At 41.1% G+C, this 23,940-nt stretch overlaps 1 protein-coding gene across 3 annotated transcripts in view; it reads right to left on the reverse strand.

The window, feature by feature from the left end:
- MICU2 (mitochondrial calcium uptake 2) overlaps positions 1-23,940 on the reverse strand; it is a 421,733-nt gene that overhangs the window by 121,229 nt on the left and 276,564 nt on the right. For all 3 annotated transcript variants that reach the window (XM_089685800.1, XM_089685798.1, XM_089685797.1), the window contains one exon: positions 13,410-13,457. In XM_089685800.1, the coding sequence (XP_089541926.1) occupies positions 13,410-13,457 (48 nt within the window). The remainder of the gene's footprint in view (positions 1-13,409; positions 13,458-23,940) is intronic.

The following is a 23,940-nucleotide window of genomic DNA, read 5'->3' on the forward strand; positions in this document are numbered from 1 at the left end:
GCTTTGAAAGAATAAATAATCTATAACGTTGGGTGTCCTACGTGTGTGGATGTTGCTGCGTTATATAAAACTATTAGAATAGTTTTCTACCATTTAGAATGGGGTGCCTTAAGACCATAATTTTAAAGGGTGCTGTGGGACTGTCCATGATTTTAGAGGGTGCCTTGACTGAAAATAGGTTGAGAAACACTGCTATAACTGAACGAGCAGTTTCCCATACCATTTATAAAATGTACCTTGGTAGGCAAGCATAATTCCTACTAAAACACAGGATATTATTTTTAAATGGAGAGCTGTTAAACTGACCTACTATAATGAAAAAAAACTTTTACCAACTTTTCCAGTAACAGTAGAGCATCAATTATGCACTCCAGGTCTTAAAGACTATCACCTACTCTCCTCACCTTTAGGCGCACCCTGAAAACCTCTCTCTTCAGGGAAGCCTACCCCGCCCTCAGCTAATTACTGAACTCCTCCACTCTTCCTACCACTCCATCCGCCACAGTTATTTCCTCCTGTACCACTGTCCCCTCCCTCCTAGATTGTAAGCTCCAAGGAGCAGGGCCCTCGAACCCCTCTTGTATTAAATTGTATTGTTACTGTACTGTCTCCCATTGTAATGTAAAACGCTGAGCAAACTATTGGCGCTATATAAATCCTGTATAAGAATAATAATAATAAAAAAAAAGTGTTATTTCCCAACTAATGTTTTGTTTGTTGTTTAAATCATAGGCACCATAAGGGTCCTTTCACATGGGCGTTCTGTTTTTTTTATCAGTTCAGTCACTTTTTTTCAAAGAAAAAATGGGTGCGTTTACATCCATGTTTTCATCCGTTTACATCTGTTTTTCCATCCGTTTTTATTCATCAGCTGTCAGCAGGGTTTTCCACCGACAGCTGAATGTGAAAAAAAAATTGCCGGAAATTGAAAAATAAAATAATGTCGGGGGGTCCCCCCCTCAATCCATACCAGACCCTTATCCGAGCATGCAGCCCGGCAGGTCAGGAAAGGGGGGGGGGGGGGCAAGTGAGTGCCCCCCCCTGAACCATACCAGGCCACATGCCCTCAACATGGGGGGGTGCTTTGGGGATCCCCCCCCAAAGACCTTGTCCCCATGTTGTTGGGGACAAGGGACTCTTCCCCACAACCCTGGGCTGTGGTTGTGGGGGTCTGCCAGCAGGGGGCTTATCAGAATAATAGCAAGGGGGCCCCCAGATCCCGCCCCCCCATGTGAATGCATATGGGGTACATGGTACTGCTACCCATTCACAAAAAACCCCCCCAAAAACCTGTAGTGTGAAAAAAGACAGGAGACAGTCTTTGACAAGTCCTTCATTAAAAGAAGAAAAATAAAAGAATGTCCCCCGAAGTAGATCCTGCCCATTGCCGCCGCCACCCAAAAAAAGAAAAACAAAAAAAACAAAGGCTCAGCTTAAATATGTAAATAGGGTTTTCTTCCGTTCAAAAAAACAGATGTTAACAGATGCAGACATTAGTGGATGTAAAAAAGATGTTCATCCATTTACACCTGCAAGTCCATAGAAATACATGGGGGTCCGTTTTTCATCTGTAAACAGACAGATGAAAAATGGACATATGGAACGCCAGTGTGAAAGGACCCTTATTTACTTTTTTTTTTTATCTTCTCCTGAAATTGATGATTTCAAACACCTTCATGTTTTAAATACAGAGGGGTCTGCTTCTCCTACTCTCAGTTCTAGGAAATAAGACAGGACTCTTATTGCACCACTCAGCAACCATTGCAAAGGGTTTCGGTATTTTTGCTTCGGGCAGTTAGATTTTATCAGCAGGTGGTGGCAGATGAAAATGAGAATCACAATAATGATAGCCTATGAATACAAGTGGAGGATTAAAGCAGAACTAAAGACCACTATACTCTTTACCTCTCCAAAACCGAGTTTCTTGTCTTCCCCCCAGCCCGGACACCACCCCCCATTGATTTCTCCGTCACATCCAACAACTCCACCATCAAACCCGCCCTGCAGGCCAGAGTACTGGGTGTCATTCTGGACTCCAACCTATCCTTCCAGCCCCAAGTCCAATCTTTAACAAACTCGTGCAGACTCCACCTCCGCAACATCGCCAAAATACGCACGTTCCTAACCCCAGAAACCACTAAACAGCTCATCCACTCCCTCATCATATCACGACTCGACTACTGCAACTCCCTCCTCACTGGCCTGCCTCGCCGCTGGCTATCCCCGCTTCAGTCGATCCTGAATACGGCTGCCAGACTCATTCACCTTTCCAACCGCTCTGTCTCCGCCACCCCCCTCTGCCAATCCCTCCACTGGCTTCCGATTGCGCAACGGATCAAATTCAAAATCCTAACGCTGACGTACAAAGCTGTCCACCATACTGCCCCGTACTACATCTCTGACCTAATATCCAAGTACCGCCCAGCACGCACACTCCGCTCCTCACAAGACCTCCTTCTCTCTAGTTCCCTGGTCTCCTCCTCCCATGCCTGCCTCCAGGACTTCTCCAGGGTGTCACCCATCCTCTGGAACTCCCTTCCCCAACCCATCAGATTATCACCTACTCTCCTCTCCTTTAGGCGCACCCTGAAAACCCATCTCTTCAGGGAAGCCTACCCCACCCCCTGCTAACTTGCCGACCTCCTCCACTCTTCCTACCACTCCATCCCCCACAGCTATCTCCTCCTGTGCCACCACCCCCTCCCTCCTAGATTGTAAGCTCGAAAGAGCAGGGCCCTTGATCCCCTCATGCTTTGCATTGTATTGGTATTGTTCTGTCACATGTTCTGTCCCCCTTTGTAATGTACAGCGCTGAGCGAACTATTGGCGCTTTATAAATACTGTATAATAATAATAATAATACTCTATACCTTCCCTCCAGTGATGCAATGTCCGCAAGACCCCTTACCAGAACAAAAATCTTTCCCAGTTGTCTTCCATGTTTGGCATTTTCTACCACTCTTGAGCACAGGAATTAATTCATCCCATGATTAGGGCATGCATGCACACAGTCAAAGAACATGCCAATTTGCAAGCAGGCAGGTATGCCAGCAGAGCAGTATGTCTCTTCTGCAATAAAAAGCCTGCTTGCAAAATTAAAGTAAGAACTATCTTAAGCAGAGTTTTAAATGAAAACAGGAAATTCACTTTAACCACCTCCTGCCCGCTGTAAGTACATATACTTCCTTGATGGCAAGCAGTGATGGCAGGTTCATGGCTACAGCTGAAGCCATGATCCCGGTATCAGCATTTTCTGCTGGCAATTCTCTTATTTGCAAAAGTGATCCGAGCAGCTATACAGCCACCCAATTACTTTTGCAGTTGTAAGAACTTTGTGGGTTTCCTTGCAAGAGCTGCCCATTTTAAAATAACCCTACAATATTTCAATGGGAATCAAATTATGACTAACCAGGCCAATTCATAACCTTTTGTTTCTTCTTATTGATCCATTTCTTGGTGAATTTGCTATTGTGCTTTGGATCATCATATTGAAAGGCTAATTTCCATTTCAGCTTCAACTTTTGGACAGAGGGATTCACATTCACCTCACACTTCATGCACACTTTGATATGATGAAGAATGTTTAGTTGCCTTGAAGTATGCAACCCCATACCATAACATTTGTGCCACCATGCTTCACAGTTGTTATGATGTTATTCTCCTTAAATACGGTCTACAGTTTAAAACCAACATGTCTGCTGTTACTGTGACCAAACAACTCTCACGCATTGAATTGGTGCAATCTCTTACTGATTGTAGATCCATGCATTTGACATGACACTATTTGTAATGAAAGTTACCTGAACACTCCCACCAAAGGAAATTTTGAGGTTCTTAGAGACTTCGCATCAAATGGTCAGCTCTTGGGTTGAATTTGGTAGAGCGGCCAGTCCTATACAAATCAGCAATTGTTTGAAATCTAGGCCTCTTGTAGATTATTTTCTTTACTATGGAATTATTGATTTCAAATAATTTGGCAATCTTTTTAAAACCTTGTCAATCTTGTTGGTCTGGAACCAAGATGTTGCACATTTACTTTTTTTTTTTTTTTTTAATTTTTTAATACAAAAACCCAAAAAGGGAAATAATTCTCATACAAGTAAACAATTATATAACATTTCTACCTTTCCCTTACTAAAGACTCTTTTCCTTCCCGTCCCACTACCCCCCCCTCCCGCCCCTCCACCCCCTCTGCAGACTTTAACCCTTTCTAATCTCTTGAGGCTTATTAATTTTTTTTTGCTAACATCCTAGTTCATATCTTCCTATATTTCTCTTTCAATCCTGCTCTTTCCCACTTTTCCCATCTCCTGGAATAAACTCCCATCCTATCTTCTTGCATATGGTATGATCTTTCCATTCTACCTATCTGGTTTACTCTATTAATCCAGTCTACCTCCTTCGGTACCTCAACTTTCCGCCAAAACTTGGGTATCAACCCTTTCGCCGCATTCAAGAAGTACCAAATACCTGAATCTTTATATTTATTTACAGATGTCTCCACATTGTGTAGGAGGCACGTCGTTGGGTCTAATCCTGTGTCAATTTCAGTTATTTCTTCAATTAATTTAACTATTATCTTCCAAAAAGCCTGGATTTTCGGACATTCCCACCATATGTGAAACACCGTGCCTATCTCTCCACATCCTCTCCAACACATATTTGAGTTTTCCCCATTCATCTTGTGCTCTACACTCGGTGTAATGTGCCATCGTGTCACACACTTATAATTAACCTCTACCTCTCTCATACTAACATTATCGTGTATCAATCTAAACATCTTTCTCTGTCTATCTTCATCGAACCCAACTCCCATATCCCTTTCCCATTTTGTCATAAAAATTAACTTTGTGTTTGTGTCTAATTCTGTGAGTATTCTATACACTATTGAGATACCGTGCTTCCCATCCCTTCGTGTCTCTAACAACCTTTCAAACATATTCCACTCCTGTTTTATTCTCAGGGATTTCGGTAGATTTCCAATAAAACTTTTCAATTGCTGATAATTCCACTCATCTATTCTAATAAAAATATCTCCCTTCTTCTCTATTAACTCTTTAAGTGATCTCAATTCTCCCTCCACCAAAACATCTCTCAATTGGGTATCCTCTTTTCTAAACCATCTCCCTGATATCTTATTCTTTCCCGGTGGGAAGTACTCAGTATTTGTGAGAGGCATTAATATAGAGTTAAATTCCCATTTCATGTTCTTGTGTAAATTATCCCATACCCTAAATACATTTAAAGTGTAGATACTTGTGCTTTCTTTCATTCCCCTAAACTGTGGTGGAACCCATATCATCTGACTCAATCTATTGCCACTAAGATCATTTTCAATTGTTACCCAACTTTTCCCCTTATAGTTAAATGTCCAGTCATATATTCTTGCTAAAACCACTGCTTTATAGTATCTCTTGACATCTGGTAGGCCCAATCCCCCTTTCTCTTTAGTCCTACTCAATGTTTCATATGCTATTCTAGGTTTTTTATTCTTCCAAATATATCTTGTTAACATTTTTTTCATTATCTTAAAGAAGGCTTCTGGAATTTTAATTGGTACCATTTGAAATCTATACAGTATTTTAGGCATAATTACCATTTTGACTAGGTTTATACGTCCTATCCAGGATGGATTACCTCCTTCTAGTCTTTTTAAATCTTCCCTGATCTCATTTATCAAAGAGATATAGTTTAATCTATACAAATGCTTAGATGAGGCAGTGAGTTTTATTCCTAGGTATTTTATCTCTTTTTCTCTCCATATAAAGGGGAATTCTTTTTGTAGTTTTTCTTTTTCATTCTTTGGTATATTAATATTCAGGATCTCTGTTTTCGTTGGATTAATTTTTAAATTTGATAGTTCACCATACTCCTTCAGAATCTTCATTATATTTGGGAGAGTTATTCGGGGATTCCCCACATAGAACAATAAGTCGTCCGCAAAGGCCGCTACTCTATGTTCTATGGATTCTATCTGGATTCCCTTTACCGATCCACTATTTCTTATTATTGACAACAGAGGTTCGAGTGACAATACATATAGCAGAGGGGACAGTGGACAGCCCTGTCTTGTACCATTAGACATTCCGATGGGTTCTGATCTCTCCCCATTTACCGTGATAACTGCAGTGGGCTCCCTATATAATTTACTTATCCACTCTCGCATTCTATCACCTATCCCCAGCACTTTTAAGTTGTCCATCATAAAGCCCCAGTCCACTCTATCAAATGCCTTTTCAGCATCAATTGGCAAGAGCACCACCGGGGCTTTCCCTTTTCTACTTTTCTGAATAAGCATCAGGGTTCTCAAGCCGTTATCTCTACTTTCTCTCCCCGGTACAAAGCCCACCTGGTCTCCATGGATCCATTCAGGCATCAGATCCCTCAACCTGTTTGCTAACACCTTTGCATACAGTTTAGTGTCTACGTTCAATAATGAGATAGGTCTATAGCTGGAGCACTGAGATGGATCTTTTCCCTCCTTGTGAATAAGTACTACATGGGCCTGTAGGGATTCTCTCCTCACTTCCATCCCCCCTCCCAAAGCATTCATATATTTCTCCAACTTAGGTAGAAGTACTTCACTAAATTTCTTATAGTACTTAACTGTATATCCATCCGGGCCTGGGCTTTTTCCTCCCCCTGTGCTTCTTAATGCTATTTTAATTTCTTCCTGGCAGATTTCTGCATCTAGGGAGTTCAACTGTGCTTCACTTAGTTTTGGTAATCCCGCATTTTTTAAGTATGTCATCTTTTTTCATTAATTCCCTCTTGGGCTTCTTTTAGAGGGCCTTGGGGGCTAATATTATATAACTTTTTGTAATACTCCGTAAACTCTTTAATAATCTCTTTATTTGAGTGGACCAACTCCCCCTTTGAACTTTTTATCTTTTCTATATAGTTCCTATTTTTCTTTTTATTCAAAGCTCTCATTAAGTATCTTCCTGGTCTGTCTCCCCATCTATATCTTTCGTTCAAAACCCTGTTGTATACTCTTCTCTTCTCCTCATCCATCAACCTCTCTAGCTCATCTTTTTTATCCGATAACCTCTGTCTCGTATCTTTTGTTATTTTCTTCTTATGGATCTGCTCCAAGTCCAATATTTCTTTTAAGAGCCCACTGACCCTCTCTCTTCTTTCCTTTTTCTTCCTTGCTCCTGCCGCAATCAAGATTCCTCTTATAAATACCTTATGGCTTTCCCAGACTGTAGCTATCGATACTTCCTCTGTTTCGTTCTCCTTAAAGTATACCTTAATCTCTTTCTCAATTTTCTGAACTACATCCTCATCCAGAAGAAGACCCTCGTTTAACCTCCACCCCATTCCTCCCGTCCACCTTCTTCCCCATCCCATTTTCATTACAACCGGGGCATGGTCCGAGAACGTCCTTGTCTCTATGTCAATTTTAACCAGATGATCTATAAGTTGATGGTCTATTAAGATGTAATCTAATCTCGAGTATATCTCATGTGCATTAGAGAAGAAGGTATAGTCTCTGTCTTTCATATGCTTTATTCTCCAAGTGTCCACTAGTTGATATTCATGCATCACTTTTTTCAGAGCTCTCAGAGACCTACTCCCCTCTCTTTGCACAGAAGAGGTATTATCCTCTTGTGGGTCCATACAGAAATTTAGGTCTCCAGCTACTATCAGGCGCCCTGTTTTAAATTCCATTAATTTTTTCAGCAGACCCTTCATATACATCTCCGGGTTTTTATTAGGGCAGTATATATTGGCTAAAGTACACTCAATCCCCTGGAGTCTACCTTTTAAGAATAAAAACCTCCCCTCAGGGTCGGTTCTTCTATCCTCCAGCTCAAATCTCATATTCTTTGCAAAACCTATTGCAACCCCTTTTGCTCTTTTAATTGGAGAATCTGCATAGTACCATGTTGGGTAGTGTTTGGATTTCAATTTCACATTTACCTCTATCTCAAAATGCGTCTCCTGTAAAAATACCACTGACGTAGCCCCATGATGCAACTCATTAAACAACCTAAATCTCTTCCCTGGACAACTCAACCCGTTCACATTATAGGTTATAAACTGTATTTCTTCCATCATTCCCAATTAACTCCATCTCTCTTCCAGATTGCCTCTTCCTCTTTATCTCTTCTGTCATGCAGAGTATTGACCCAATACCTCCTCCGCTCCCTCCCACCCAACTCCCATCTCCTCCCTCCCCCCTTCCCTCCACCCCTCCCTCCCTACCACTAGGCATCTAATGTACCTACTAATCATTTGTGGTTCTAAGAACCACTGTTGATTATTTTTGGGGTTTGAACTCTGTCCATGGACAGCTCCTCCTCCTTCCCCCTCCTCCCCAGCTATTCCCGTCCGTAATCTCATTTCTTTCTTTACTTTTAACAATCCGCGGTTTCACCTCTAGGGAAAATCTCAGGAAAATCTCTATTTGGACAGTAATTAATTCTACTTTCTCCCTCTAACAGTCTGCCATTCCTTTTGTCTTGCTTCTCCTCCTTTATTTTCTTCTTCCCATCCAAGGATCTCCATCCTCTGCAACTCAAGTTTTTCACAAAAGTCTCTCATATCTTCTGGGAATCTCAGGTAGGCTGTTATCCCTTTTTCCCACCCAATCAGACAAATTGGGGTTCCCCATCTATAGAGGACCTTCTTTTTTCTCATCTGCTCTGTCAGTGGTTTCAAAGTTCTTTTTCTCCACAAAGTTTCTGGTCCAAAGTCTGCAAAGATCTGAATATCCATTTCTCCATATTTAATCGTTTTTTTTCCTTTAATCTTCCTCCAGATCTCTTCTCTATCTCCATTTCTATGTAATTGGACTATAACATCTCTTGGATTTTCCTTCCCGCCACTTTGAAACTTTCCTTTTCTCCAAACACCATCTGTTTTAATCACCTCTGACGCAGCTCTATTCAATATGGAATTTAAAATTTTACATATTTCTTTTTGTAATATTTCCCCTTCTATAGTCTCTGGGATTCCTCTCAGCCTTAGGTTGTTCTTCCTGTCCATATTTTCTTGTACTTCCAATTTATACAGCAGTTTTATTTGCGTTTTCTCCATATTTTTCACTTTTTCCTCCAATTGAGATATATTCTGGGCCTGATGTTTTACTTTTCCTTCCATTTCCTCCACTCTTGTCAGCACCTGTTCCAGGTCCTTCCGTATAGTTGCCATTTCATTCTTTATTATCTTTTCTAAGGCCTCAAACATTTCTGCCATCTCTTTTTTATTTGGTGCTTGTAGGTCACTTTCCATTTCTCTCCCATCCACTATTTCTGATATCTGCTGGTTAGTGACATCCAAGCCCAATGATAATCTAGGGCTTTTTTCCAGAATGGTATCCCCTTCTCTTTTCCCGTTCATACTTTGTTATCTTTCTGGGGTTATATTTCCCTGCGATGTATATTTTTTAATTGTTCCTGATTGGTATCCTTTAAGACCACTTCCTTTAATGCTCTTATTCTTCATGTCTTCTATAGGATTCTTTTATTCCATATGCTATTAAATAGTATAGTTCTATAATAGGGTCCCCTTTTTGCCTGTTAGTTTGTCCTCTAGTTTTCCTGCTTTAAGTACTAAGTTAGTCTCTCTTTCCAGATACCCTGGGAATCCCCTCCTTTCTCTTCTCTTTTGTTTTCTATTTTGTTGTGTCACATGCAACAAGTAAATACGAAGGAGACAATTTTTCAGTTTTCAGCAGCTTCCACTCACCCAGCTCACCCCTCCTTCTCCTCGGTCTGGCTCCAGCTTGCTGTCTGTAGTTCCACTTAGATTGCTTGGGGATTCCACAGGGTCCTTTCCTTTTACTTTTCCCCCTCTTATTTCTTCTCCTCTTGGGGTATTTTTGGTTCCTGGATCAGCAGTTATTTTTTTCCTTTCCCCCCTTCGGTGCAGGGGGGTACTCGGAGAAGCCGCCTTGTCTCTCCCTGCCTCTTGTGAGATGTCAGCCGGCTTTCTCCTTTCCCAACACTCCTTTGCGGCTGGTCACATGGTCCCACCGTCCTCCTGTCACCTTGGCAACCTGGCTTCCCGGCTCTCTCACTTGCCGCTGTCCGGGCTGCCGGGTAGACCTAGCCCGCAACAACAGCTCCTCTCTGTCTCCGCACCAGGGATCCACTCTGCCGTCAATTACCCCGCTCTCCAGGTACCTCTTCGGCCGCTCATGCCTCTTTCCGTCCGGGGTAGCTGGGGAGGGTCTGGACGGAGGAGTCCCGTCGGAGAGCTCCTATCGCATGCTCTCCGGCGCCGCCATGTTCAGGCTCCTCCCCTGGATGTTGTTGCACATTTACTGGTGTGTTTGGGGTCGTTGTCTTGTTGGAACACCCATTTCAAGGGCATTTCCTCTTCAGCATAAGGCAGCATGACCTCTTCAAGTATTCTGATGTATTCAAACTGATCCATGATCCCTGGTATGCGATAAATAGGCCCAACACCGTAGTATGAGAAACATCCCCATATCATGATGCTTGCGCAACCATGCTTCACTGTCTTCACAGTGTACTGTGGCTTGAATTCAGTGTTTGGGGGTCGTCTGACAAACTGTCTCCGGCCACTAGACCCAAAAGGAACAATCTTACTTTCATCAGTCCACAAAATGTTGCGCCATTTCTCTTTAGGCCAGTCAATGTGCTCTTTGGCAAATTGTAACCTCTTCAGCATGTTTTTTTTTCAACAGTGGGACTTTGCGGGGGCTTCTTGCAGATAGCTTGGCTTCACATAGGCATCTTCTAATTGTAACAGTACTCACAGGTAACTTTAGACCTTCTTTGATCTTCCTGGAGCTGATTGTTGGCTGAGTCCTTGCCATTTTGGCTATTCTTCTATCCATTCGAATGGTAGTTCTTCGCATTCTTCCACGTCTTTCAGGGTTTGGTTGCCATTTTAAAGCATTTGTGATCATTTTAGCTGAGCAGCCTATCATTTTCTGCACTTCTTTATATCTTTTCCCCTCTCCAATCAACTTTTTAATCAAGGTACGCTGTTCTTCTGAACAATGTCTGGAACGACCCATTTTCCTCAGAATTTCAGAGAGAAATGCACTGTAACCAGCATGTACAACATTTGCTGCCTTCCTTCCTTAAATAATGGCAATAATTGCCACCTGTTTTTCAAAGAATGAATGACCTCACTAATAGAACTCCACTACACCTGCTGGTAAATTATTTGCCATGTAGAAATACAATTTCTACCAAAACTGTGATTGATCAGGTTAGTGATGTCTGACTGCGATTATTTTGAACACAACTGTATATAGCGCCGTCAACTTACGCAGCGCTATATATATATATATATATATATATACAGTCATGGCCGAAATTGTTGGCACCCTTGATATTTCTCCAGGAAATCATGTATTTCTCACGAAACGTATTGCATTAACACATGTTTTGCTATACACATGTTTATTCCCTTTGTGTGTATTGGGACAAAACAAAAAAAGGGAGGAAAGAAAGCAAATTCGACATAATGTCACACAAACCTCCAAAAATGGGCTGGACAAAAGTATTGGCACCCTTTCACAACTGCGGATAAATAAGAATGTTACAAGCATGTGATGCTCCTGTAAACTCACCTGGGGCAAGTAACAGGTGTGGGCAATATAGAAATCACACCTGAAAGCAGATAAAAAGGAGAGACGTTCACTTAACCTTTGCATTGTGTGTCTGTCTGTGCCACACTAAGCATGGACAACAGAAAGAGGAGACGAGAACTGTCTGAGGACCTGAGAACCAAAATTGTGGCAAAATATCAACAATCTCAAGGTTACAAGTCCATCTCCAGAGAACTAGATTTGCCTTTGTCCACAGTGCGCAACATTATCAAGAAGTTTGCAACCCATGGCACTGTAGCTAATCTCCCTGGTCGTGGACGGATGAGGAAAATTGATGAAAGATTGCAACGCAGAATAGTCCGGATGGTGGATAAGCAGCCCCAAACATGTTCCAAAGACATTCAAGCTGTCCTGCAGGCTCAGGGAGCATCAGTGTCAGCGCGAACTATCCGTCGACATTTAAATGAAATGAAACGCTATGGCAGGAGACCCAGGAGGACCCCACTGCTGACACAGAGACATAAAAAAGCAAGACTACAGTTTGCCAAAATGTACTTGAGTAAGCCAAAAGCCTTCTGGGAAAACGTCTTGTGGACAGATGAGACCAAGATAGAGCTTTTCGGTAAAGCACATCATTCTACTGTTTACCGAAAACGGAATGAGGCCTACAAAGAACAAAACACAGTACCTACGGTAAAATATGGTGGAGGTTCAATGATGTTTTGGGGTTGTTTTGCTGCCTCTGGCACTGGGTGCCTTGACTGTGTGCAAGGCATCATGAAATCTGAGGATTACCAAAGGATTTTGGGTCGCACTGTAGGGCCCAGTGTCAGAAAGCTGGGTTTGCGTCCAAGATCCTGGGTCTTCCAGCAGGACAATGACCCCAAACATACGTCAAAAAGCACTCAGAAATGGATGGCAAAGAAGCGCTGGAGAGTTCTGAAGTGGCCAGCAATGAGCCCAGATCTAAATCCCATTGAACACCTGTGGAGAGATCTTAAAATTGCTGTTGGGAAAAGGTGTCCTTCCAATAAGAGAGACCTGGAGCTGTTTGCAAAGGAAGAGTGGTCCAAAATTCCGGGTGAGAGGTGTCAGAAGCTTATTGATGGTTATAGGAAGCGACTGATTTCAGTTATGTTTTCCAAAGGGTGTGCAACCAAATATTAAGTTAAGGGTGCCAATACTTTTGTCCAGCCCATTTTTGGGGTTTTGTGTGACATTATGTCATATTTGCTTTTCTGCCTCTGTTTTATATTTGTTCCAATACATACAAAGGGAATAAACATGTGTATAGCAAAACATGTGTTAATGCAATACCTTTTTTGTGTGAAATACTTGATTTTCAGGAAAAATATCAAGGGTGCCAACAATTTCGGCCATGACTGTATATATATATATATATATATATATATATAGTACATTCACATCAGTCCCTAACCCTCAAGGGGCGTACAATCTAAGGTTCCCAACTCACATTCATACATACACAATCTGGGGCCAATTTAGACAGGAGCCAATTAACCTACTATATCAACAACAAAGAAAACACCAGACCCTAGACATCTGTGGCTTTAATAATACTAGGTCTAGTCTGGGTAGGCACTTACTTTTTCCATATGACAAATCTGCATTTTTGTTCATTTACATTATGAAAAGGAATACACAATGTGAATTTTATGTGTCAATTGTTTAAGCAAATCACTTTTATGTGTAAGTACTATTTGGAACAAGATCTAATGTTTGCCTGGTCAAATTGAAAAAGTTAGCAGTTTCTATGGGGTGTACTTACTTTTTCCAGGACTATAAAGGTTGATAGATAAATAGATAGATTGACAGTGCATGTAACCATTTAAGTACTACATAAAATACGTACTTGTAAGGATTGTCAGCAGGAATAAATACTCTGTGTAGGAGATGAGGCCTGTAGAACAGAAAAGACAGAGGATCAGACAACAGCGTTCCTTCTCAGTAATCACAGTCACAGGACACACACCGCAGGCATTACAGCTCATTTTTATTAGTTACACTGCAGTTTACATTACTATGTCACATTTACACAAATAAAAGCAAGGCAGATACGTTTCACATTTTTCATTGTTATCATTAACACTCCAACCGAGCAAAACAAGTTTGTACGGCACAGAAAGTGATGCAACGTGAGCATGTGTTTTTTACATTTTGAACTCAATAAAAGTAATATTATTTAACAATAAAAATACTTACAGTTATCACTTAGTGTACTGTTTACACCAAGTATTTGATTTAATAATTTTTAGAGCCTTATAACTTCTCACACAAAATAGTTTATGTTGTATTTAGCAATCCTTAAAATAGTACCTAAAAAATATCAAATTGTTTAAAGTGAACCTGCAAAATTTTAGTACTGAATAGCAGACATCTGAAGGTGCTTGTTTTTATCTTCCCAGGACTTTTTGCTGGTCCTCTTTTAAGAGACCCTCTGGCCAACCTTAAAAAATTGCAGATAAAAGCACAGAAAATCAAGTATTTTAAATGAGTACTTGCAGTAAACCTACTAGAAAATGTGCCTACTCTAAGAAGAGTCAATTCCCTTGCACAGCCCCCTCCCTTTTCATATGTCATTGCTGGTCAAACTCCTTCACCCCAGCTATCACCTCCTTTTTGTAGCATTAGCAAGCTCCCGGTCCTGAGTAAAGGGGAATACTATAGAGCAGGGGTCTCAAAGTCCATTTCATCACAGGCTGTATCAACATTATGGTTGCCCTCAAAGGGCCGGTTGTATCTGTAAGACCAGATGTCCAGAGCACCCCACCCCCTATTATTTCAGATGTCAAGAATCCTACACCCTTCCTAACATCACCGTGCACCCCCTTTGGGGGCAGACCTGGAAAGCAGAAAGTGCAGGGTCTGGAGGAGGACCAGAGGAGGAGTGAAGTCAGTTACCAGAGTTTGCTGAATGCGGAGATCAGGGGAGGCAGAGATGAGAGGGTGCTGCAGCTGCACTGAGAGGGTGCAGGATTTGGCAGTTCTATTCTCCTCTCTGCTACCGGCTGCTGAGACAAGGTGGTACCTACAGGAGAGGTGCAAGGGCCACAAGAAATGGCCTGGAAGGCCGAATTCGGTCCGTGGGCCTTGTGTTTGACACCTGTGCTATAGTGTCATTGCGGAGACAGAAGAGTCTGCTGGGGCAGCTGACATTTCATCAAAGATGGTGGAACACAGTGGCAGTCTCAGGGCTTTTGGATATCTACGCAAGGGAGGCTTTTACAAGTAAATAACATATATAAATGCATTAAACGCATATAATCTTTTAGGAATATTTTTGTTGAAATCAATAGTCTGCGGACAAGCTTTCTTTAAAGTGGTTATAAAGGTAGAAGGTTTTTTAACTTACTGCATTCTATACAGTAAAGAACCTTCCACATGCAGCTTCCCCCACAGCCCCTTGTAAATGCAGTGCTCGATTTCGATCCAGCGATGTACACAAGAGCCGGGTCTCTCTTGCTCCTCATTGGCTCAGATACAACAACAGGAGCTGATTGTCAATCAGAGCCAGCGACAAAGTTTAGGGGGGCGTGGCCGAAACCTGTTCTATGTGTCTTATGGACACACAGAGCAGCGCTCCGGAGCAAGCACACAAGTGACCTCAGAGCAAGCGACTTGCTCTGGGGGGCACTCTGTGGAGGGGGTCATGCACGTGGGGGCGGGGGACCCAGGAAGAGGAGGATCGGGGCTCCTCTGTGCAAAACCATTGCACAGAGCAAGTAAGTATAACAGGTTATTTTAATATTAAAAAAAAAACAACCTTCACAATCACCTAAGCGTTTTATGTCAGGCAGTGCAATCATGACCTTTGCTAATCTACTTGCTTTTACTAAAAGTATATTGAATGAGCTCTGTCAAGACTGCCTTGTTGCCTCTTAAACTTGCAGAATTCCGAGAAAAGAAAAACCCTTTTTTGTAATCTCTACAGCAGAAAACCTTGTGGTTCTGTTTTTCAACACTGCAGATAGTCAAAATGTATGCACCCAAGATACATATGGAAATAGACTGAAAAAATAAAACCTAGGTAAAACTTTTTTTTTAAAGTTGGAACCTGTTTTAGGATTTTAGGTACCCTAACCGCTTCTAGTAACCTCCCTGGCAGTATGATTATTTCAGATTTTGGTGCTGAATGCGGTACCATTATTTTGCATGGAAATATGTATTTTTTTTTATTGTAGGCCTGTAATTTAGGAATAACTCACTGAAATCTGTCCGAACAAGTCTAGTAAACATTCCGGATATGATAAAACTTGAAACACGAAATCATAAATTATAATTTAATAAATCATAAAAAATAATATAATAATGAATTGAATAATATAATCAAACCAAAATTTGAAATATAGCGCCAAGTTCGCACATCGCTGAGCAAAGTCGCAGAATCGTTTTCAGTGTCTGATGACGAATTTCCCCACGAATCATTATCACTCAATTCTGCAAGTGGTTATGATTTACTATTGCTGTTCTCTAGCTGGTCTAAAACCGCTTTTGACCTAAAGGGAGACTTTTTGGACGCCATGGAGTTTTCTAAGTTTCCAGGCAGAAAGAACAGTCAAAATGCAGGCAGGGCACAGGACAAAGCAGTAGGGGCAAAATGTATGTAAAATGGTTTGAAACAGCAATGTTTTACTATGTAATTTTCGTTTACAAAAAAATAAAATTTTTTAAATTTTTTAAATTTGCCGCCGGTTACGGCCGCCATACGTCCCGACATCACAGGGACCGGAACACAGAAGCTGGATGCCGGCATCGGCTGGAGGAGATGGCCGGGGACGCTGCAGAGGACGCATCGCGGGAGCGAAGGACAAGGTAAGCGCTGCAGGCACTCCCTGAGCAACGCCGCATGGTAAGCCCGAGTGTAGCTCGGGGTTACCGCTCTTGGTACTGAAATTTTACCCCAAACTACACTCGGGAATACCGCCAGGGAGGTTAAGCTACTTCTTGTTTTCATGAACTCCAGTGATGGCTGAATGGCATTGCTCAGGGTAGGTTCCCTGATGGTGACAACAGTGCAATGTGACAATGCAGAACAATTGGAAAAACGAGACAGTGCTTTGTCACCCTATAATGGAAAGTGCTTGAACTAGGCCTTAAAGTGGTTACAAAGGTGTTTTTTTTAACCTGTGCATTAGCTGCATTAGGTTAAAGAGATGTCCCACTACTTTTTCTGTCCCCCCTCCACCAAACACTAGCTCCTCTCACGCTCCAGGGGTATCCCCTGCAATAGAAGCACTGCTCTCTCTTCCAGGAGTCACAGGAAAGAGCAGTGGGAGCCATGGGCTTATGCTGCTGTCAATCAAATCCTGTGGAGAGAGAGATGGGTGTGAGTATAGGCACAAACAGCCTGGCTCTGTAGCACACGGAGAGAAGTTGACTAGTACACTGATTTCTGTACAACCTCCCTGCCCATGCATGGATCAAAATAGTCTTAAGATGATTTCCATGTAATGATTTCGAAAACAGGTTTGCTGATCACCCACCTAATCTCTACCCATCCTACACCCCACCCCTTACACCACTAACCTAGTGTTTCCAGTCTGCAGCTATTATAAACCCAAAGAATAAGTCTATATCTATGTCTATCAGCCCCCCTAGTTCCTTCTGAACACAAGATGTACAAAATAACTGCATCCCTTCATTGTGATTCCCTTCTTTTGTAATATCTATATCTTTACATATAATACAATATAAATTACAAAAAAAAATTAAAAAGAAATCTGTAAGTGATGGGAAATCTCTCCAATGAGGGTAGAGACAGCAGGAAAATATGACCCTTTTCCCAGTGTGCCGAAAGTTCAGAAGATGTGACATATTTTGTAAGGTGAAGAAGGTTGTATGGTTTGTATACTTTCTGGGCCTTCCTGTTTCAGTCACCCACTATTATCTTGTCCTGGTGAGGGGAAAACTCCCCTATGTAGTTCCAGAGAACAATAAAAACCTGACAGAGGTCCTATCTCATTCCCACTTTATTTAAAATGTGTTTCTAGTTAGGCATTACCTAGGATGATAAGAGGCTTGTTAATAAGAAGTTTGTTAATAATTAATATGTTATCGAAGGATAAGTTGACGTTTAGGAGCATTTTACACATTACATCTATAATTAAGCCACCCATAGATGGTTCAAATCTCTGATTATTCAACAGGAGCAGGCAGAGATTCAAACCATCTAAGGGCAGACTGTTGTACGACTCGGGCACAACCAGCTTGTTTGATTTTTCATGCTATAGCCACTAGCAATAATCAGTGTTCTCCTGGCGGGGAGACCATGGTGATGGAGGAATTGAGCGATTTTCTTTCCTGCATCATCTATGGCTGGCTTTGAGGTGTGACTTGTAATGTGCTCCAGCACATGTCTTCCTCCCCCACTGATTCCCCACTCCCTGTGAGAGCAGGAAGGATATCCTCTTCTTGTACCCATTGTCACATTTTGAAGACAGCGCCGCTGTGCAGGGCACCATCTGCATTTCAATGTCATTAATTTACAGGAATCAGTAAATGAAAGAAGTACTGTTTGCCACTGCGGCATGAAGTGCGAGGGCGTCAATGAGTGTACTTGTAGTTCATTCACAAGCCCTGCAGCTTTCAAATTGACAGCACGTAAAGAGGTGCAGGCTAAAAGCTGTAGGGCTCATCTGCAGGAGCCTGACATCGCCCCCGTGATACACTGATCACAGGTGCAATGCTTTGCAGGTTCATAAAGAAGTAATAAATGCACATTTTTTCTACAAAAAAATATGTGCGTTTACTATATTTTCCAAAAAGGTGAACTTAGATTTTAATGAACTGCTGCATGTCCACCTGCTCTTTGCTTGATTATTCCTTTGAAGCTGATCATATTGGAAAGAAAAATCTTTAATGGCTCGTGTACATGGATGTTGTTGTTTGCATGTCCTAAAAAAATAAAATAAAAGTATATACTCCTTTTTAACACAGCTTGTTGCATGTAATATGTTATTCGTGTAAGAAACACTCACAAGGGAGTTTATGGAGAGTGCCAGTTGTTACCGATTTCCAGCAGACACCATAGACATTGCAATTTCACTATTCCTGTGCGCATTTACTAGCTACATTTTGTGCATGTGCCAACTTGGCAACATGTCGAGGGGGTTTCCTGTACTGTTACCGGTACCTAGTATTTTGAATGTAGTATTGAAGTGGGTTTTTTTAGATGGGATTATGTCATTATAACATCACTGGTGGGTATTTGATTCTGTATTTTCCAGTTTTAGAACTCCCCCATTTTTTCATTTTCTATTGAAATTTAAACAGGTAAAATCCAGTGAATAACCTGAAATGTTACATAGGTAAGCGGTAAACTGCCAGTGGTGAAAAAAAAAAAGTTTAGGTTAACAAAAACTGAATAATAACACTGTTCAACAAATTTTTATTTTTTGCCAGTTTTGGAAACAAAAGGATCCATTTCTTAATGAATTTTACATTCTGAGTTCAAATAAAACAATGAAATTTGTCAATTGGTTCTAGTTTTTCTGTAAACGGAAAGTTTTCTACTATAGGCGTAATGACTACATAATGCACAATAATTATATAGATAGATGTCTTTCCACAAATATAAAGCAAGTGATATTGACTACATAACAAAGCCTAAATGGCATAATATATTGCATAGGATTACCAAGAAAAATTATAGCCATAAGCTAAGTTGAATCATTTTAATACTTAGGATTCTCACTAGTTTTGTCTTCAGTTTGTGTCGGTTTTGCTTCTCTTGGCTTTTCTCTTGTATTCGAGGAAAGGGCTATCTCTTACAACTGCACGTGACTACATGCTTCAGGTTCTTCCTCACTTGACTCAACCACGAAGGATTCTGGTGCTTTAGGAATTGGTAGCCCCTCTCCATGAGGAACTGGACGTATTGCCGATGGAATATTTGGATAGTGCACAGATAACTTTTTCTTCTTATTTAGCCCTTTTACAATTGGAGGCACCATACAAAAGTAACAATTACTAACATGATCTGTTGGCTCTCTCCAAATCATTGGCACAGCGAAAGGCATAGATGCCTTTTTTCCATTCAACCATTGCTCCAGTGCCATCCCACAAGAATTGCAGCATATATGTGGTGCCCAGCTCTTGTCCTGGTCTCCTATCTTGCAGCCAAAATACAAGTTTTAGGCTTTCTTAATCATTCCTGTTATCCTCCTTTTTTGTGAGATAAAAGTTATTTCACCGCAGATATAGCAGAAATTATCTGCTTTATTCACACAAGTTCGAGGCATTACTGAGTAGCCTATATAAGCATAAAACGAAATGTAAAGACGCTGTCGAACTACAATCAGCTACAGATACTGCAGCTTTTATGCAGTGAAGTCATGCAATTAAAGGCTAATATTGCATCATCTCAGTATACATGCAATTTTCTATTGGTCACCAGTATCAATTGCGCAATATGCAGCTGAAGTTGCATCATAATTTTGAATGGCTTATGTCATTAGATGGTTGAATATATCATGGAAACTAGAGCCAATCAACATTTTTTAGGGTCATTTTCGTTTTCAGCACCCCAAAATTATGTAAGATTAGCTAATTTTATGCCCAAAACTTTTTACCTGTTGAACAGTGTAATCTACATTTCAGAGTTACACAAATAGGCCTTTTTGGGGGAAGAAGCAATGCGTTAACAACTCACAGTTGTTCTGCAGAAACGTAAGTAATTGAAGCCTTGAAACTTTATGCTAACATTTCCTACAGGTGTCCCAACTTTTACGTACAAGCTCTCTTGTCTGTATAAGGCCACACTAGTGCAGGCCATGCGTAAATGGACTGCTGTGCCTGCTTTTCACGCAAGGAAAAGGTGCATGCACAGGGGAACCGCATGGCCATATTGACCATGTGGTTCCCAAAGGCGCAATTGCGCTGTGGGATGAGATGCGTGGGGGTGCCATTGAATGGCACCCCCGCGTCTCGCAATAAAACGCAATGCGGTTACAGGTTTGATTTCTGCACCTGCAGCCAGTCCGCAGCATGCAGGATAATGTGAACCAGGGCTCAAAGCATTGTTGAAACAGACTGTTACTACACCCTCTTAAGCAATATTTGACCAGAATTGTACTACAGGACGTAGTATATTGCTCTCATAATGGCGAAAAAAAGGCAAATAACAAAGATAGACAGACCATTATAATCTTTAAAAGTGTAGGTCTCTCCTTTAGAGAAATTGCAAAGGAAGCCAAGGTATCAGTGACTACAGTTTCCTAAACCATCAAAAGACACTTGAAAAACTGGGGGAAACTCTGACAGTAGGAGGTCTAGCAGACCTAAAGCCACAAGAGAATTAGAAGACAAATTTTTGAGAGTCAACAGACTAAATCACAGCTTAACACTGATCAAAGTAAGCAAGTCTCAGTTTAAACTGTGAGGAGAAGACTTCGAGCTGCAGGTTTGACAGGTCGAGTGGCTGTAGGAAAGCCCTAAAATGGCAAAATAAGAAAAAGGCTTGCCTGGGTCATGAAGCACTGTTGGTGGACTACTGAAGACTTAAAGATGGCCTTATGGACTGATGAATCAAAATTTGTGATCTTCGGTTCATTACTCAAGACTTTTATAGCCGTCGAGTAGGTAAAAGGATGGTTCCTTGGTGTATGACACCAACTGTCAAACAGAGTAAAAACACGATGGTCTGGGGCTCTTTTGCTGGATCCAAAGTCGGTGACTTGAACAGAGTGAGCGGCACCCTGAACCAAAACTACTACCACAGCATTGTAAAGCACCATGCAATACCCTCTGGAATATACTTAGTTGGTCAGGGGTTCATCCTACAGCGAGATAGTGATCCAAAACATACCTCCTGGTTGTGTCAGAACTACCGGAGAAGAAATGAACAAGTCAGTAGGCTTCAAATCATGGAATTCCAGTATAGCCTCAAGACTGAAACACCATCAAACTGGATTGGGATGAACTGGACAGAAGGGTGAAAGCAAAGCAACCTACAAATGCAGCACATCTGCAACAGTGTTGGGAAGAACTATCTAAACAATATTTAATTTCTGTTGTAGAAAAAATGCCATGAGTGTGTTCAGCTGTTATATCTGCAAAAGGTGGCTACTTTGACAAGTGAAAAATTTTGATGACATTTTATTAAAAGGAAACAATTACCTGATTTCTTTTTTATGTTCAATTGTTTATTTGTTCTATGCTTTATTTTTGGAGTACATTGAGTCTTTAAACTGAGTACATTTCAATAAAAACTGGAAAAATGGGGGGTGTTCTAAAACCTTTGACCAGTAATATATATATACGTGCTTTATTGCATTGCGAGTTGTCACTGTGATGCCTTGAGGAATGGCCATGAAATGTTGGCTTAATTGACTGATGTGAAATGTTTGCTGGTGACGTTTCATGTTTTACTTTGTTTTTGAATGTCAAAAGCAAATGAATCAATTTGAAGGGACTTTAATGGAGTGGCACTCATGACAGTTAGTTCTGAAATCGATTTGACCTGCTTTGTGTTGTGCCACGTTTCTTTAGACGTGACATGTTCTTTTGAGGTGCGTTTGAACTGCAGGAAAAGAAGCCTTTTCTTGTCAAACGTCGTGTTTTTCATTTCAATGCATGCAGATGCATTCAAACGAAAATGGCATTGTTTAAAGAGAATGCCCATCTACATGAGCTTGGTTTTTATATATTCATATTATACAAGCTTTAAATGGACATACAATCCTGTTTAAATATAGTCTGATCTACAAAGAAGGGCTATGGACGGAACCACACAAGACTGCCATGATACATACTGTAATAATAGCGCTGCAGGTCCATAGCCAAACAGAGCCTTTTCATCTTCCATTGTATGATTATTATTATACAATATTTCTATAGTGCCAAAAAGTTTGCTCAGCGCTGCACATTGTAGTGGGAGACAGTACATGAGACAATACAGTAACAACACAATACACGAGGGGTTCAAGGGCGCTGCTCTTTGGAGTTTACAATCTAGGAGGGAGGGGATAGTGGTACAGGAGAAAGTGGCTGTGGGGGATGGAGTGGTAGGAGGAGTGGAGGATAAGGTGCTTTATACAAGGTGAACACCATTCACAAGACAATTGAATTAAAAATGGGGCTAGTTAATGCACAGGTGTCATTCTCATAGAAAGCACTGAATTCTATGTATCCTAAAAGTGTAAAGCAAGGGGCTTAGAAAGGCAGGCCTCATTCCTGGTCTCTCAGGGCAAACACTGAGACACATTTCAAAGCCTCACAGGCACTAGCGGGATTAATCACTCAGCTAAAGCTTATATAGTACAGAAGATATTTCAGTGTGGCATGTTTAAATACCGCTTATAGAAAAGTAAACATAATTTACCATCGTTTACATTGAGCCAAATTAATAGACAAAGATATGGCAATGGTTTCTGACAGCAAAATAAAGTATGCATTTTTAATTTGGGAGTAGCAATAACAATTGTAATTTGTCCTGAAAAATTAACTCAGAACCTTACAAAAATTACCCAATATTGCATTTTAGGGGCCTCTCGGCAAATGGCATTAATTATAGTTCCTCCTAAATGCAGCTGAATGCTCCTGTGGGTGGAGTTACAGTAGCATGAGGGGTGGGGTAGGGGGCAGTTCTTACACACAATAAAACATGGCTAATGTGATTTCACTTACTTTCCAAAATCCCTAACCAAAAGGAACTTATTTTGCTAAAGCAATGTGAAGCACAAACAATTCTTTTTTTTAATGTCAAATATTTAAGTGTTCTTGCATGGCAAGACCACTTCCTGTTATCTCACATATATATTCTTATTATTATAGCCAAATTTACCACCCTAACTCCTCCCACAGTTTTTACACTACATAGACAGTAATATACCGAAACGTGCGGATTGTTCCTGATTGGTGTGCTATTACTTTGTGGAATGTTTCGCCAAATGGTTCACGAAATATCAGCGCTTTTGTGGTGAAATTGGTCCCATAGGAATGAATGGCGGAATGTTCAAAACTAGAGTGGGAGCTGACAAAAGCTAGAGTGGGAGCTAAAAAATCAGGACATGATCTCTAAACTGCCATCACTCCCTCATTTTCAAGCCCACCTACACAAATAATATATCAAAACGTTCAGCTATCCCTGCTGCCACTAAAAATGTCCACGGCTAAGCCATAGTCCTGATAGTTTTCACAATATGACCATTTGTTTGCAACTCATGCCGCCCATTGACATTCATTGAAACTTCACTCTAGCCACCTCACATTTGAAGGGCAATTTCTAAACTGCGACTGTGCCTTCATTTTTAATATTTCAGAGACATACTATGCAACAAAATGTAGGTCTGGGTCTTGTGATTCTCACAATATAAAGCTTTTCAGCGTAGGATTTATAATTTTGAAACTACAACCGTTTTAAGATGGCAACCGCCTGTGAAGTG

The sequence above is a fragment of the Staurois parvus genome, unplaced genomic scaffold, assembly GCF_062004578.1.
Source record: "Staurois parvus isolate SC_StPar_1 unplaced genomic scaffold, SC_StPar_1.0 ptg000387l, whole genome shotgun sequence".
NCBI lineage: Eukaryota > Metazoa > Chordata > Amphibia > Anura > Ranidae > Staurois > Staurois parvus.